The sequence below is a fragment of the Pantherophis guttatus genome, chromosome 2, assembly GCF_059756535.1.
Source record: "Pantherophis guttatus breed Tessera chromosome 2, ASM5975653v1, whole genome shotgun sequence".
Classification (NCBI taxonomy): Eukaryota; Metazoa; Chordata; class Lepidosauria; order Squamata; family Colubridae; genus Pantherophis; species Pantherophis guttatus.
In genome coordinates this window covers 264,075,388-264,093,036 of record NC_142064.1, presented here as the reverse complement: position 1 = coordinate 264,093,036, position 17,649 = coordinate 264,075,388, and the positions used below count along the sequence as shown (strand labels likewise).

Here is a 17,649-nt window from a genome sequence, read left to right as displayed (position 1 = left end):
TATTCCTCATCTATTTTTTTAAAAAACCAATATTACCCTTCATCCTCATCTCTAATCTTAATCAAATTCTATTTTCCCTTCTATATTATACCCCTTCCCATTGTCATCTATTTTTATATCCATCCTCACATTGGTTAATTATGTAATATTACAGTTCTTTAATACAAATTCAACATTTTAATATAAATCAATTAGTTATATAACTATCTTTTTTGTATATTAATCAATATGAACATGAATATTCCAATTATTTCCATGCAATCCAATTTCTTACAAATCAATTAATTATATTTACCAATAATAATAAACCAAATAATTTCCCCCATATATTCCTCCAAACCACAACTTAACCATTTCTGTTTTCAACACAATATACAATTAATAGTATCTCAATTATTACAATTCCCTAGTTAAATAGAGCTTTTTTTCTTTTGTGTTTTAAAATCTTGAACTCTCCTCTTTTGCCCTAAATTTCCCATTGTTTGCAGTTTTGCACTTACCTTTTTTGGTGAGGAAAAAGAAAAAGAAATCTCTGCCTCATTTTGTCACGTTGCAGCAAAGACTCTGCTTTACTTTCAGTTTCACTTTTTCAGCATAGCTAGGCTAGGGGAAAAAAGATCTGCTCCAGCACTCTTTGCAGATAGCAATAGAGCCCTGGCAAAACAGCTGAGAGCAAATCAGCTGAGAGTGGGGAGGCCGATCTAATCAACTTGTGCTAATTAACCGATGCTGAAGCTGAAGGGGCTGTTTTTTCTTGCTGTTTGCTTGCAAGGAGGTAAGTGCTGCGAGGCACAGGCCAAAGGGTGGGGGCCACCCTCCTTGCCACTTAGGCTCCCCTCCTGCCCCCTTGCCTCTTACCACCCCCTAAGGCATTCCACCGCCCCCGAAGGGGCGGTACCACCCACTTTGGCAACCACTGGCTTAACTACTTAACAACCGGTTCAACCGAAGTAGAATCCCACCACTGGGTTTACCCATTTATTTTTGCAGGCGTCGGTCTACTCATTTGTTTTCTTTTAACACTGATCAGCTGTAGGGCGGCCCTTTGAAGCCCCACGGCAGCTGCGAGGCCAATAAAATTATAAAAAAACACCGAACCGTTTGTTAAATTGCTGGCTCGCCCACCCCTCGCCCAGTGGTGCGGAGGGGCGGGGCAAGGGGCGGGGCGAGCCAGCAATTTAACAAACGGTTCGGCTGAACCGCCTAGAACTGGCAGAATCCCACCACTGGTTATCTCCCTGCTCCTAACTCACATTTCACCTACACCATTCAAAAAGACAGGTTACAATGTTTTTTACTAGGTTGCATTGCATGTGATCCCTTTGCAGAAAGACAGTCAGAAGGACAGTCCTCGCTTACCGCTTACTACTCAGCCTTCAAAATGACACTGGTGCTGAAAACGTAGAGTTACAAGTGTTCCTCAAAGTGGTGGCCATCACAGTTATTTGGGGGTGGCACTGGTTTGCAATTATGTGTAAATTCTGCACCAGAAGGCGGGACAAGAAATATTGGATGAAAACTAACCAAGGAGAGAAGCAACTTAGAATTAAGGAGAAATTTCCTAACAGGGAGAAGAATTAACCAGTGGGACAGCTTGCCTTCAGAAGTTGTGGATGGGTCATCACTGGAAGTTTTTAAAAATAGCCTGGATAGTCATTTGTCTGAAATAAGGTCTCTGGATCCAGGCGTGTTAGAGAAAAGTTATTTCTCATTTGCTGTGCCTATTAATGGCATTTGGAATGGACAAGTAAATAAGCCAATCAGAAAGCGGCTAATGGGTTTGAAACTCCCTGGCTTTTATAGTCCCTCCCCTAACTGTCACTGTGACAGTATAAAAGGAGATTCCTGACAGAAAACTATTGTCAGTTAGTAGTCAGTCAGTTGTCAGTTAGAGGGCAGCTCTGCAGTTCTAAATGTCAGGTAGAGGGCAGTTCTAAAGGGCAGTTCTGCAGTCAGTATGCAGTTGAAAGGCAGTTTGTCATCAGTAAGTTGGCAGTTAGGAGATTTCTGATTAGGGATCAGAGGTAGATCTGATGTATTAAAAGACTCCTTCTGAGGAAGAATAGCCAGAACTATAATCATATAGAGTTCTCTCTCTCTCTCTCTCTCTCTCTCACACACACACACACACATATCTGACAGGATATTTAAGAAAAGGAATGACATACTATTTAGTATTTGAATAGATATTTTTTTTATTATTATGTAAATAAAAACAGTTTATTTTGAACTGCTAGTAAGTCTCAGTTGTTATAGTAGATTGTTATAGAGATAAGGTTTTATGGTACATTGATTTAACCTCCACGACAAGGAGGTTGGACTAGAAGACCACCAAGATCCCTTCCAGATCTATTCTGATTGATTCATCTTGAAAGCTGCAGCCTTGAATTGGCTTGTGGGCGCAGCAGGAACAGATCAGTGCCTATGTTTTGTGGTGAGGGAGAAGATCCAGTTTGGTGTAGTGGTGAAGACACCAGGTTGGAGACAGAGAAACGCTCAGTTCCAGTCCCACCTAAAGGGCAAAACCATCTGCTCAACTTTGGCCAGTCCTCTCAGCCCTCGGAAGCAGGAAAGGGGGGGAACCCCCTCCCAAAAACCCTTGCCAAGGAACTACAAGGCCAGGCATCAAGACTGACCCAAAGGCACCAAAGCGTCACGTTTCACTATTTCACTTGATTCAGTTGCAAAGGTGGGATTGCTAGGAGTTGAAAAGGACCTGCTGCCACGTATTGAAAACATCTTCCAAACGCTTTGGTGGAGATTGGACAAAGCATGTTTTTCCACGTCCTGTTGCTAGATGGCGGTCAGGCAACGTCTGTGCCTAGAAAGCCATCCACACTTCAGAGCAATCCGTGCTTGAGCTTGAAAAAGGAGTTTTTAAACCATCGAGTACTTCATTGCTAGAAAGGAGGGGATGGGAGGAGAAGCGCAGAGAACTTCCTCTTCCGGATGACTGATGGGAGGAAAGTGGAATGCAGAGCGGCTTTTGTGCTCTTCCCAGGGTCGAAGCAGCAGCTGGCAGGTGAGTTGAGGGCTGCAGGTGGGAGGAGAGTCCGGGAGCAAGTCGGGCTGTTCGCTTCCCTCCACGGCCTGGAAGCGGAGAAGCAACTGGGCTGAAGCCTCTCAGCTGCTGCTGCTGCAGGTTCCTTCCCTCCCCAAATGGAAGCCCACTGGTGCTGCAGGCTATGAAACTGGTGGCTGCAAGTTTCTGCTGGTGGGAAGATTGAAAAAGCCTCTTTCAAGTGGAGGTTGATTCTTTGGGAATGGCTTCCCTCCAGAGGTTGTGGCTGCTCCGTCACTGGAGGGTTTTGAGGGGAGATTGGGCAGCCATTTGTTCTGGATGGAATAGGGTCTCCTGGCTGAACAAAGGATGGACTAGAAGACCTCCAAGGTCCCCCCTACTCAATTCTTCTCTTATGGACCTGATGTTTTCTGGGCAACGAGATCGGATTTATGTGTCTCTAGTCGTTTCTCGGTTGTATTACTTCCATTTCTAGCTAACAAGCACCGTGTTTTCCTATTAGTGCCCCCATCCATGTATTCACCAGGTTCAACTGTGCTTAACCCAGCACTTTTTTAACAATAGCTATTGAATGTTTTGACTGTTCAGTGTATTTATTTATAAAAAGTATTTATTTATTGTCCACCAACCTTACTATGACACCACTGTGGGCAGCTTAGAGACATAAAAAAAATACATACACATTAAAACCTAAATAAATTGTAGGAAGAAAAATCCGGTCCAGTTCCAAGCCAGGAGAAAAGAGCTGGAAATAAAATGGTGGCTGACTGGAAAGGATTCTGTTTATTGATGAGCAGAACCAACAGCATCATGTTGTTCTGGGACAGCTGACAAAAGGGAGTTGGGATAGGTGGGCTTTTATACATTCTTTGGGGTTGTGCAATGTAGTCTTTTGCTATTCTAATGGTCCTGGGTTAATCCTGTTATGTCCTAAAAGTCCTCCTCAATCCCATCAACTGGAGCTGAAGATATTTTGTTTGTGAATAGATTGGCCCAGTCTTTCTTAATGGGCACCAAATATCCATCTCTAAAGACTGTTAGGGCTTCTTTCTGCCTTTGTTAAGATTTTTTTTCTCCATTTTTCCTTTGGGGAAATATAATATTCTGCCTCTCTTAATATTTCCCAAAATATTTCATTCTTCCTGAGGAGGAGGGGGCTTCTCACAAAATTAATATCTAAGATTAAAATCAAGGACATATTTATTTATTTATTTATTTATTTATTACATGTATTTATATGTCACTATTCTCCCGAAGGACTCAGGGCAGCGAACACAAGTTAAGAAACATGTACAATAAAATCCCATTTTAAACCAAATAACTAATTAATAATAAATAATAAAACCCGGAATCAGAGTCAGCCTATTTGCTTAAACAGCCAAGTCTTCAGATCCCGATGGAAGGAGTGGAGATCAGGAGCCGTCTGGAGCTTGGTAGGTAATTTATTCCAGAGGGTGGGAGCACCCACAGAGAACGCCCTACCCCTGGGCACAGCAAGATGACATTGGCTCGCCGTCGGAACCCTGAGGAGAGCGGCCCTATGTGAGTGAACAGGACAGTGAGAGGCAGGCAGGAGAAGGTCCTGCAAATATCCCGGACCTAAGTCATGTAGGGCCTTATAGGTGAGAACCAGCACCTTGAAGCGGACCCAGAGAACCACTGGTAACCAGTGCAGCTCATGCAGGAGGGGTGTTATATGGGAGTAACGAGGGGCTCCCGTAACAACCCGTGCGGCTGCATTCTGGATCAGCTGGAGTCTCCGGGTGCATCTCAGGGGCAGGCCCAAATAGAGGGAATTGCAGTAATCCAAGCGGGAAGTAACCAGGGCATGAGTGACTGTGCGAAGGTCATCTCGGTCCAGAAAAGGGCGCAACTGGCGCATCAGGCAAACCTGTGCGAAGGCCCCCCTGGTCATGGCTGTTAGATGGTCTTCTAGGGACAGCCGAGCATCCAAGAGGACACCCAAGTTGCGAGCCCTATCAACGGGGGCAAGTTTTTCCCCATCCATCAAAAGTGATGGGGCCTCTGAACCCCGAGATGCCGGCATCCACAGCCACTCAGTCTTGGAGGGATTGAGTTTGAGTCTGTTTCTGCCCATCCAGGCCCGTACCACCTCCAGGCAACGGGACATCACGGAAAGGGCATCTCGGGGGTGGTCTGGAGTGGAGATGTATAATTGGGTATCATCAGCATATTGATGATATCTCACCCCAAAGCCACGAATGATCTCACCCAGTGGCTTCATATGGATGTTAGGGGGGAGAGAACCGACCCCTGAGGCACCCCACAATTTAGGGGCCTCGGGGTGGATCTCTGCCCTCCTGCCCATACAAACTGAAAGCAACCCGAGAGGTAGGAGGAGAACCACTGTAACACAGTGCCTCCCACCCCCAACCCCACAAGTCACTGCAGTAGGATACCATGGTCGATGGTATTAAAAGCCACTGAGAGGTCAAGTAGGACCAGGAAGGAGGAACAACCACCATCCCGAGCCCACCAGAGATCATTCACCAGAGCGACCAATGCCGTTTCCGTGCTGTGTCTGTGTCGGAAGCCCGATTGGTACGGGTCCAGGTATTCCGTTTCCGCCAGGAATTGTGGGAGCTGTTGCGCCACTACAGTCTCAACTACCTTCGTGATGAAGCGAAGGTTGGAGATGGGATGATAGTTATTAAGTGAGTCTGGATCCAGGGAAGGCTTCTTGAGGAGAGGTCGAACCACTGCCTCCTTAAGAGAGGCGGGGAAGTTCCCCTCTCTCAACGAAGCGTTGACAATTGCCTGGATCCAGTCTCTAGTCACCTCCCTGGCAGCTGAAACTAACCAGGAGGGACAAGGGTCCAATAAGCAAGTGGAGGAACTAAGTCTGCCCATAATCCTGTCCACTTCCTTGACAGAAACAGGGTCAAACTCAATCCAGATATTATTCTCAAGACCCACCCTAGTCTCCCGATTGGATTCTGCCCAGTCAGAGTCCAATCTGATCCTGATCTGAGCGATTTTATCATGCAGAAACTGTACAAAATCCTCAGCTCTGCCCTGTAAAGGGTCTTCCCTCACTCCCTGATTGAAGAGGGAGCAGGGCACATGAAACAGGGCCGCTGGGCAGTTTTCTGCAGATGCAATGAGGGCAGCGAAGTAATCTCGTTTTTTCGCTTTCATCGCCACTAGATAAGACCTAATATGGGTTCATAACTGTGTTCGGTCAGATTCAGATCAGGAGGGCCTCTAGGCTTCTTTTCCGACGTTTCATTTCCCGGAGAAATGAAACCAAGGAGCAATCTGGGATCTGCGTCGGGTTAGAGGCCGCAAAGGTGCTATTCAAGGCGTCCAAGGCATCGGTAGCCACCCATTCCCAGGATGCCACCAGAGCCTCAGCTGAATCGCAGGATTGAGAGGTGGGGAATGTCCCAAGCTCCTTCAAGAACCTTTCTGGATCCATCAGGCGCCTGGGGCGGAACCATTTTATGGGTCCCGTCTCCCAGCGGCAAGGGTTGGCAGATTGAAAGTCCAGTCTAAGGAGGGAATGGTCAGTCCATGACAGGGGAGTGATGGAAAGTTCCCCCTTACCATGACCATTTATCCACTGCCCAGAGAGAAAAACCAGGTCAAGTGTGTGTCCTCCCCTATGAGTTGGGCCCTGAATAACCTGAGTCAGGTCCATGGCTGCCATGGAGGCCATGTCTCAGATGACTCGCTGATAGAAGGCAGATTAAAATCTCCCACAACCAAAAGGCTGGGGAGTTCGAATGCCACTTCAGTCAAGACATCGAGCAGTGTGGGCAGGGCTGGGGCAACATAGCTGGGAGATAGGTATGTGACCAACAAGCCCGACTGAACTCCAGGGTCCCACTTTAATAGAAGAGACTCACACCCGCCTATCTGAGGGACAGTGACCTCCTTAGGACTCAGACTTTCTCTAACAACCACTGCCACCCCCCCGCCCCTTCCCTGGTGTCGTGGCTGGTGCAGATCACGAAAGCCTGGGGGACATAAATCAGAGAGAGGGATTCCCCCCTCTTCCCCAACCAGGTCTCTGTGATACAGGCCAGGTCCGCACCCTCCTCATCAATAAGATCTCGTTTGAGGAGGGCCTTATTCATCATAGACCTGGCATTCACATATACCATACGGAGACCTATATGAGGAAGGAGAGGTGGAATGGGGGTGAGGTGGGATCTACTACTCGATCAAGGACAAGCATAGGTAGTCATCACTTACCATTGGTTCACTGAGCCTTTCAAGTTAAAATGGCACTGTAGAAGCAGACGTAGTTATGAAGGTGCAGGAAAAGGAGTTGCACCAATATGGATTCTGGAAACTGATGCACTTTTATATCATGGTTTCAATATCCCAGATTCAATCCCGATATGTGAACTTTAACAACCCACAATGATTTCTTTAAGAACTGCATAGGAACATATGTAAATTGGCACTGTCATTTGAAATTATGGTTCATGATCGGGCTGCTTAGTGGCACAGATGCTAGTCCCAATTGCAAGTTAGTAAGTGAGGACTACTTCAATTGGGATGTCACCAAAGGGGTTGTGGAAAGTATTTTCTGCCCTTACTGGAGCTCAGTGCTTCCATGGGCAAGAGGCTCTAGGCATCATTTGGTCAGTTAAAGCCCCCACATCTGTAAAGCTAGTGCCATGCAGATTGATAGGTGTGGCTCAATAAAATAAAAGACAGAGTCCAAGTGTGTGTGTTGATAAGCCAATGCATTTATTCGTGTGAATAAAGATGGGTCCCTCATAAGAAGGAAGGAACCCAGAACATAGCGCAAGGCAGATATTTATAATTTTTTTGCTTTCACTTCATTACATACAGTAAGAGGCAGCTGGCACACAACAGGTAAAATATAGAAATATAAATTATAAAAATTATAAAAATACCCACGCATGCCTTCTGTGGTTTTGATCATGTGCCTAACCCACAGGCTAGTGGTTTCCTGTGAAAGTTTCCATGGCCTCAGAAGCCTGTTGAGGTCTGAACTTCAGCTTTGCCATTGATCTGTCCCCGTCCACACACACACACAAACACAGCCAGCCGAGGGTTAAGGAAACACTTTGGCACACACCCAGGTCTTATCTCCAACTTGGCAGCGATTTACACACCGTCTGCCAAGTGCATTTATTTCCACAGAAAACAGACAGATAACATACTCAGAGTCCAAACGTCCGACAACAATAAATATTTCTCTCAGCAGTTCCGGACGAGGCTTTAGTGACTATCCAAGGTTTACTTTGTTCATCACAAAGATCACTGGCCACCACCCTCTATTATATAGTCTCTGGGGTGTGGTCCAGTGACTCAGTTCTAATCCCTAGCACGCCTCCTGAGCTGCTGCAATCGTTTATCACGCCTTCGGAGGCGTGCGTCCAGGAATGATGTTTCTCCGTCACTCTGATCCGAGCCACCTGTCTCTCTGTTAATCTCCTCTCCCTCGGCCGGCACCTGAGACAGTGCCAGAAGGGAGGGGCCTGGAGAGGGAGGCCTGGCTGACTCCTCTTCCTCATGCTCGGAGCTTTCTTCCTCCGATGGGACAGGCTCAGAGGGCGGGGCCACAACAGCCATCTCAACATGTGAGCAATCATCCAATTCATCCAATTCCTGATTAACAATAGCTCAGAAGGTTTGAGATGTTTTTCAAACTTGAAAGACATGGATTATCTTCATATTGTAGGTGTGTGTATTTTTTATTTCCCTCTGAATGTATATATCTGCAAATGTATAATCTCTCCCCAAGACTTCCAGATAAACAGTCATGTAAAAAAGAAAGCACACTCTCCTTGACTTCTATTATTTTATATATCGGGACATAGTAAAAATCAATTGGTCCTTAGAAATTCTTAAAATGGTGAGAACGATTAATCAGCAGAACAGTTTGCCTTCAGAAGTTTTGATGCTTCATCACTGGAGACTTTTCAGAAGAGTCGTCAGAGCCACTTTTCTGAAATGGTATAGGGTCTCCTGCTTGAGCAGAGGCTGGATTAGAAGACCTCCAAGGTCCCTTCCAATTCTGTTATTCTCTTCTGTTCTGTTGCAATGATATTTATATCATAAATATGATATATTTCATATCATAAATATGATATATATAAAACCATTTCTATGGTTTTACTGATAAGTAAAACCATAGAAATGAAGGAGGGTGAACTTTCTTTTTCACTGGACTATATTTAAAACAAACCTTTGCACTACTAAGAATTTGTGATTGATCCAGTCAAGAATTGAATTTCATCATTGCTTGGATATTCGAACTTGGATCTGGGTATTCTTCCGTGTATCAAATAAATCATGATTAATGTAAGAGCTAATTGGAGCATTGGAGCATGCTTACTTTTTCATTGTAATGTAAATGTTTTTCTTTTTTTCTCATCTTCTGCAGCCATTTCATGCACAGTTAAAGATACATTTTTATTTGAATCTTATAGACAAAGAGGATGGCAATAAGAGCATTCTGGACAACTGAGGATAACAAGCAACATTGAATAGCAAAGCAAATAAGTCCAGAAATCACAATATTTTCCATTTCCTTCACAGAGCCTACAATTCTTCACCTTCCTCAGCAAGTGAGAGAGAAACGAGAGAAAATCAAGATTTCTAGCTGGGAAAAGTAGGGTGTGAAATTCAAGCATACATTACATGAAAAGTCAAGGGAGATTATTGTTCCATTGAGCAAAAGAGGGAAATATCGGGAAGTTACTGGGGAGGAAAAGGTCAATTGGAAAACCACATAGAGCAGACAGTGTTGCAGGCCTCGCTCTGGGAGCAAGAAAACAGCTTGAATCAAAGCACCGCTAAACAAGGGATCATCCATATTTTGGACCTCCTCAGAAATATTAGTTGTGGAAAAGCCCCATAGAGGTTCCTGTTGTGGGAAAGATACGACTTGCAAATTATAGCTCATTATGCCTGAGAGGATCCCGACTGGAGAAAAGCCATATAATACTCTAAATGTGACAAAACCTCTAATCAGAACACCTCCGTTGTGGTTCATGGAAGGACCCACACAGGAGAGAAGCCCTACAAATGCTCCCAATGCAGTAAATGCTTTAGCAAGCATGGCAATGTGGACTCACACCAAGGAGAAACCGTTTGAATGTCCTGAGTGTGGGAAACATTTCAATAGAAATTCCAACCTCATTAGACACCAGAGAATTCACACAGATGAGAAACCCTTTGAATGTCCTGATTGTGAGAAAAGTTTCTCTCAGAATTCCCAGCTCATGAGACACCAGAGGACTCACACAGGTGAGAAACCCTTTGAATGTCCTGATTGTGAGAAAAGTTTCTCTCAGAATTCCCAGCTCATAAGACACCAGAGGACTCACACAGGTGAGAAACCCTTTGAATGTCCTGAGTGTGAGAAAAAATTCACTACCAATTCCAATCTTATAAGCCACCAGATGATTCACACAGGCGAGAAACTCTGTAAATGTCTTGAATGTGGGAATAGTTTCAGTCGGAATTCTGACCTCATTGCACACCAGAGGACTCACACAGGAGAGAAACCATTTGAATGTCCTGTTTGTGGGAAAAGTTTCAGTCGTAATTCGAGCCTGATAATACACCAGAGAACTCACACAGGTGAGAAACCCTTTGAATGTCCTGATTGTGAGAAAAGTTTCAGTACCAGTTCCAGCCTGGTGAAACACCAGAGGACTCACACAGGAGAGAAACCGTTTCAATGTTCTGTTTGTGGGAAAAGTTTCAGTGAGAATTCCAGCCTGGTGATACACCAGAGAACTCACACAGGCGAGAAACCATTTGAATGTCCTGATTGTCAGAAAAGTTTCAGTACTAGTTCCAGCCTGGTGAAACACCAAAGGACTCACACAGGAGAGAAACCCTTTGAATGTCTTCACTGTGGGAAAAGTTTCAGTCGTAATTCCACACTTGTTCAACATCAGAGGACTCACACAGGAGAGAAACCCTTTGAATGTCTTGATTGTGGGAAAAGTTTCAGTCAAAATTACTATCTGGTAATACACCAGAGGATTCATACAGGAGAGAAACCCTTTGAATGTCCTAATTGTGGGAAAAGTTTCAGTAAGAGTTCCCACCTTATTAGCCACAAGAGGATTCACACAGGAGAGAAACCCTTTAAATGTCCTGACTGTGGGAAATGTTTTAGTCAGAATTCCCACCTTATTAGCCACCAGAGGATTCATACAGGAGAGAAACCCTTTGAATGTCCTGATTGTGGAAAAAGTTGCAGTAAGAGTTCCAATCTCATTAGCCACCAGAGGATTCACACAGCAGAGAAACCCTTTGAATGTTTTGATTGTGGAAAAAGTTTCTCTCAGAGGTCCCAACTCATGATACACCGGAGGACTCACACAGGAGAGAAACCCTTTAAATGTCCTGATTGTGGGAGAAGTTTCAGTCAGAATTCCAGCCTGGTGAGACACCAGAGGATTCACACAGGAGAGAAACCCTTTGCATGTCCTGATTGTGGGAAAAGTTTCAGTCAGATTTCCAGTCTGGTTAAACACCAGAGGACTCACACAGGAGAGAAACTGTATGAGTGTCCAGAGTGTGGGAAAGATCTCAGTACTAGGTTTAACCTTCTAAATCATATGCTTATACACATAGGGGAGAAACCATTTAAGTGTCCCAAGTGTGGACGGTCCTTCAGGCAACATTCCAGCCTTATTGCACACAAGAAAATTCACCTGAAGCCTCAAGTGATGAGTGTAGAGAAGGCTTGAATTTCATTTCTAACGGCCCATTGTAAGTCCAGCTGAGAAACTGACTATTTAATTTTACTACAAATTCTTTTTGTAATGGTATTTGCCTGATTTTTTTGTAGGCATATATGTAATGATATTAGGTGGAAAGGAGAAAGGAAGAAATTGCAACATATTAGTTTGATAATGGCTATCTGGCCATCAGCAGAAGAAGTTGCTGGATATTTATTTTTGCAGAAATTGTGCAATTATGTAAAAATATTTTGGGAGTGGTGTTTGCATTTTTACCATGGTAGATAATATAAATGCCACATACAGAATCCCAGCCTTTTTCTTCCTTGTTTGATCCTAGATTTTTACCTCAGAATTTTCCAGCCAGCATGTGTTGGGGATAGGAGCACTCAGACTATAGTTAGAGATTGTGGCTCCACATATAAGGAGAAAGCGAGAGGAGAACAGAAGTAAAGGAGTTTAAAAGTTCATTTTTTCCTAACAGCTCTAGGAATTCAGTGCACCAAGCATGTCTCTTCAGATTGTGTCAAGCATGAGGCACGCAACTGGAAGATACCATATGAATAGCAAATATATTGGAGTTTGGGGCAGTGACAAAAGCAGTGTAAAATTTCAGATGTAAAGTCTGTTGTGCCTTGCAAAGTGACCTTCATTGAGAAAAGCTGTAGGAATATTGAATTGAGAAAAGGGATTGTGGTTTTGAGCACAGGATCTCCAGGTTCATTCGCAACTCCTGCTGTGAACTCCTTCACTTGCAGGTGCCTCCTTATTAGCCTTTGACGGCTTAGGTGTGAGCAGCACCAAGGAACTGATACTTTTGTGGTCTCCGCCGCCGCTTGGGGAGATGTGAGGAAAAAATTGTACAGTAGATAATGTTTAATTTCTAAAACAGCGTAAGAATCATGAATAGCTTTTGAGAAAGAAAAATAAAGGAAAGTCTCAGCATTTCTGTAAACATTGGAAGAATGTAATGCAAAACCTTCTTCCCAACACATGGAAGACGTTTCCTGTGCTTTCACTTCTCTTCCAGGGCTTAATTTTTTTAAATCATGTATCCTTCAAATATGTAGATGGATTATCCTGATTTTGCTGGGATTGGAAGACACCAAAAATTCCAAGATTGTTTGTTTCACCAACACAATTCAAACACAATTCATTTCATGTGATACCTTTGCAGGACACCCAACAACCAGGCCAAGTGTGTGGAGAACCAAGAGGCTCTTGGCCTGAGTCTTAAGTCCAAGTGATTTAGAATTTAAACATGTGCAAAATTTCTAAAATTTAAAATAGTAAAAATATATTTAATCAATTTTCCTTGTTTTCTTTCCTTGGTGTCACATTTTAGTACACCATTTTTATCATTTCTCATCTTATTATAGTTAGGAGTTGGAAATATGATCCCAAAGCCTCTGAATCTCTTACAGGGCTATATGTGTAACAATATCAAGCAAAATTAAATAAAGCCAATTTAAGAGTTAGAAGGGATGGTCTACAGGGCCAGGTCAAAAGCCATTAGTTCCCACTCAGAAGAACAGTCCATTTCCTCAGAATCAAAATTTGAAGCTCAGATTGAAAGGTTTAATGGTTGCTGAAGGTCCTGCTTCAGGCACAAAGCCGTCTCAGAGACTTTGGCCTGTCCAGTCCTCTCAGGCCTTGGAAAGGGGAAATCTTCTATCAAAAAACTTTGCCAAGGAAACTGCAGGGAAATGGGAGTGCAGGATAACCGGTAGCAGACATGTGGCTTGGGTCGACGAACCTGTAGTGACCACTGGCTGGCCACACCGCTGAACCAGTCCCCTCGGTCACTACTCGCTCACCCTGACTCGTTTCTGCAAAGGCAGAGCCTCCTCCTTGCAGAGTGATCCAAAGGGGAGGGGGATGCTGCAGAAAAGGGCGCCTTCCCTCTGGGCCTCCCGGACTGGCTCCGCAGGGCTTGGGGCTCTGAAGCAGTCCACTGGCTTCCCACCCGGCTACCTGCCTGCTATCTTTAACTGCCGGTGCCACTGTAGGAACTCGGCCTGCAGAGTCTGGTGTTCCGGGGGAAGGAGGCTCAGCTGCGGTGCCACTTCCCACTGGCGAAGAAGCAGAGCAAGAGGTGCGGAAGTTGGCAGCGGCTGGCGGGGTGGCAGCCCCCCATGTGGGGGGAGGGCCAGGTCCAGCTGTGCCACCACGGAGCCCGCGGTACTTTCCCTTTGGGCTGGGTGGCGGCGCTTACCTGGGCGGGCCGGTGCAGGTAGCTCTTCATCTTGCTGAAGATCAGGTTGCTGTACTTGTAGTTCCGCAGCCGACTGGAGTGGAACATGGTGTGGGTGGAGAGGCCGATGCAGCCCCCGCCAAGGCCACCCTGGCCAAGCGATTGCTGCATCTCCCCAGCAACATGTGCCGGGGCCACCTTCACCGCCTCCGTGTGTTGCACGTGGAAGAGGCTGCCGCTGCTGCTCTTGCTGCCCTCCCTGCCTGGCTGCAGACATCCACCTGCCCTCCGGGAGCACCACTGCCATCGTTCGCTTTCGTTTTGTGGTGGGAGAAGGAAGAAAGTGAACGGTGGTGCATCAGTGCTCCACGTGGGCAGGCGGGTGTCTGCAGCCAGGCGGGGAGGGAGAGCGGCGAGAGTGGTGGGTTGTTCCAGGAAGAGCCTGGCATTTACCTCAGCTGCAAATGCTGAGATTGAGGTCTACAAATCATGTTAAAGGGTGAGCTATTGATAGTTGCGTGGAAGGGAAACAAATTGAGCGTGGGACAGAGAGAGCGCAGGGCTGGACGTGGCCACTGGCATCATCCCACCACGGCCCGCCTATGAAGACTTTGGCTCCGTGTGCAGCGCCAATGGAGGCTCGGGGATTTCAGGTGAGGAGCTAGCACACACCCCAACCCTGAGGCATTGGCAACGAGCTAAAAGGCACTTCTTTACCCCTCACTCTGGGATTCGAACCCTACCCCTAAGTAAAGGTGACAGGCAACAGGGAGTCCTGTGCAAGTTCTGAGAAAGCCAGCTTTTGGGTTCCCAGGCCCCGTTTAAAGCCCTTTGGCCTCAGCAGTTCTACAGGAAGTTTAGAATGGGACTGGCCACTGAGGAGGAAAGGGCCCAGAGCTGAGCTTCCCAATCTTTCGTTAGGCAGCCTTGAGCACATTAAAAAAAAAACAAGCCCTTCTTCCCGGATGTTTCTGTCCACTTTCCCACATCCCACCTATTGCTCCTTCTCAATCTGCCTGGACTTTTCCCCTCCCCTCTTTGGATCACCCTGCAAGGGTGGGGGGTCTGCCTTTGTAGAAACAGGGTGGGCGATTTGTACAGAGGATTGGCGGTGGGGATGTGCGGCCCTCCGGGATGGAGAGCAGGGCAAGAGAAGGCTCTGAGTTTTGCTTGGCCAGTCACGCCAGATGGCGGATGGAAACTCAAAGCGTTGGGGGCTTCAGAAGGGCAGAATGTGCTTCAGAATGTTCAGCTCCTGGCTCTATCAGTGAGTGATATGAGTGATGTCAAGTTGGCCACGCCACCCAGCCACATGATCACCAAACCACGCCCACAGAACCGGTAGTGAAAATTTTTGGATTTCACCACTGGACCTCTTGCTATCGAAACAACAATAAAAAGGAAATAATTCATGATTACTATGAAAAACTATATGATCAAGAGACAATTGATAAAATAAAAGAATACTTAGAAAAAGCAGAGTTAACTAGAATACCAGAAACAGTTAAAGCAACATTAGAAGAAAGAATAACAATGATGGAATTAACGGAAGCAATTAAAAGACAAAAGAATGGCAAAACATCAGGCCCGGATGGGCTACAAGCAGAGTTATATAAAATATTACAAAACTCCATAGGCAATTCAATGTTGGAAGTATTCAGTGAATTAATGTTAGAGGTGAAAGTACCAAATTCTTGAATGGAAGTATACATTACGCTCATACTGAAAGAGGTTTCAGACTTGCATCAGATAAAAAAACTATTGACCAATATCTTTATTGAATCCGGACTACAAAATATTTGCTTCAATAATAGCAGAAAGACTAAAGAGATTTTTAAATCAATTTATACATGCAGATCAAAATGGCTTTTTACCTAAGAGACAAATTAAAGATAATATGAGAATAATTTTGAATACACTGGAATATTATGAAGCACATCGAGAGAAGCAAATGGTACTGATTTTCTTTGATGCACAGAAGGTGTTTGACAATGTGAACTGGCAATTGATGCTGACAGAATTAAAAGTTATGGACTTTGGGGAGAGATCTATCAAGATGATGTAAGGCAATATACTATAAACAAACCGCAAAGGTGATGGTAAATTACCTTTGAAAAGGACTGAAAAGGTTAATATCAGAAAGGCTACAAGACAGGGATGTCCCATGTCCATTATTATTTGTATTGACACTAGAAGTATTAAATAGAAGTATTAGACAGGATAAGGAGATAAAAGATATGGAAATAAAAAAGGAAGAATACAAATTACAGGCATTTGCAGATGATTTGGTTTTTATCTTAGAAGATCCACGAAAAACGGCCAAAATTAATAGAAAGAATAGAAGAGTATGGCGAAGTGGCAGGATTGAAAATAAATAAAGAAAAAATTAAGATTTTAGTGAAAAATATTACAGAGAAACAGAAAAAAGTTAATGAAGAAATTAGACATTCAGATTACTAAGAAAGTAAAATACTTAGGGATTCAATTAACAGCAAGATGTGTAATGATTAAGGAAGATAATTATAAGGAGATACAACAAATCAAGATAGACTTGGAAAAATTGGAAAGTTTGTAATTATTGTTGATAGGAAGAATATCCACAATTAAGATGTATTCCCGAGATTATTGTACTTGTTTCAAACAATTCCGATAAGATTGGAGAAAAAAATACTTTGAGGATCTTAATAAAGTAATATTAAAATATATTTGGCAGGGGGAGAAAGCAAGAATTAATTTTAAAATGTTACAGGACACAATAACTAGATGAGGTTTTGGATTACCAAATTGGGAACTATACTACCAGGCAGCAATGTTAACATGGATGAAAGAATGGATTGTACTGAGAAGCACAAGATTATTGCCATTGGAGGGACATGATTTGCAACTGGGTTGGCATGCCTTATGGTATGGGAAAAGTAAGATACATGGTTACTTTCAAAGACACTATGTAAGAAATGTTTTATTGTTAGTTTAGGAGAAAATTAGAGAACAACATTATTTGAAGATACCAGTTTGGCTTTCAACAATCGAAGCACTTGTTCATCCAAATCTATATATATAAAAGCGAAAACCACTCATGCTGTAATCACGAAATATCCAGAACCTACAAATTTGCCACGTATGTTCCTCTTGGCTTCTAGGTGCTCACTAAGAAAGGATTTTTCAAAATGACTATCAGAGCATTAGTATTTCCTATATTATAACATGATCTAATGCTAACGAGTTAGACGTACTCCTCCCTTCCCAACTTGAAAATAACTCTGGAGAGAACAGGATAGCATAGGACAGCCTTCTGTGGAGCAAGGCTGAGGGAGAGAAGGGGTTAGAAAGCCTGAGGGAGAAAAGGGGTGTCAGAGATTGTAGATTTAATAGCTGTAAGCTGATGGAAGGTTGTAAGTGGAGGCAATTGAGAGCTGATGCAATGGGAATGATTCAGCATTTAGAATTGCCGGTTTAAGATTCTGATGGGGTCCACACAAGACTGTTACCATTTTAAGAGGTGTCTATATATAGGTGACCATTAGAGGGCGTATCGTCGTGTATCTCATTGCTCTCCTTGTGTCCCTAGCTGTATGTTAAGGTATCTACCCTGTATATGTATGTATGTATGTATATATTTAGTTGTATATAAACCACTGTTAATTATCTAAAGGCTCTGTGTGCTGTGTTTTGCTCCTGGGTTTATCTCATGATACTAGTCCCTCTACAAAACTGTGACAAGGGGATAG

General features: G+C 44.1%; 2 protein-coding genes across 4 annotated transcripts in view; both read left to right on the top strand.

The window, feature by feature from the left end:
- The window catches only part of LOC117663200 (uncharacterized), a 163,517-nt gene that overhangs the window by 44,154 nt on the left and 101,714 nt on the right, over positions 1-17,649 (top strand). The gene's annotated exons all lie outside the window — the stretch shown is intronic.
- Positions 284-17,572, top strand: LOC132710803 (uncharacterized). 3 transcript variants are annotated; one of them, XM_087884028.1, is made up of 2 exons: positions 284-3,022; positions 9,566-17,572. In XM_087884028.1, exon 2 carries the CDS (start codon positions 9,934-9,936, stop codon positions 11,734-11,736), a length of 1,803 nt encoding a protein of 600 aa, XP_087740154.1. In that variant the 5' UTR covers positions 284-3,022; positions 9,566-9,933; the 3' UTR covers positions 11,737-17,572. The 3 variants fall into 3 exon arrangements, with proteins under 3 accessions (XP_087740154.1, XP_087740156.1, XP_087740155.1); XM_087884030.1 differs by having other exon boundaries at positions 9,457-17,572; XM_087884029.1 differs by having other exon boundaries at positions 9,411-17,572.

What these genes read in the sequence shown, in the direction of transcription:
- LOC132710803 (XM_087884028.1), top strand. Translation starts at nt 9,934, where the DNA reads ATGCCTGAGAGGATCCCGACTGGAGAAAAGCCATATAATACTCTAAAT.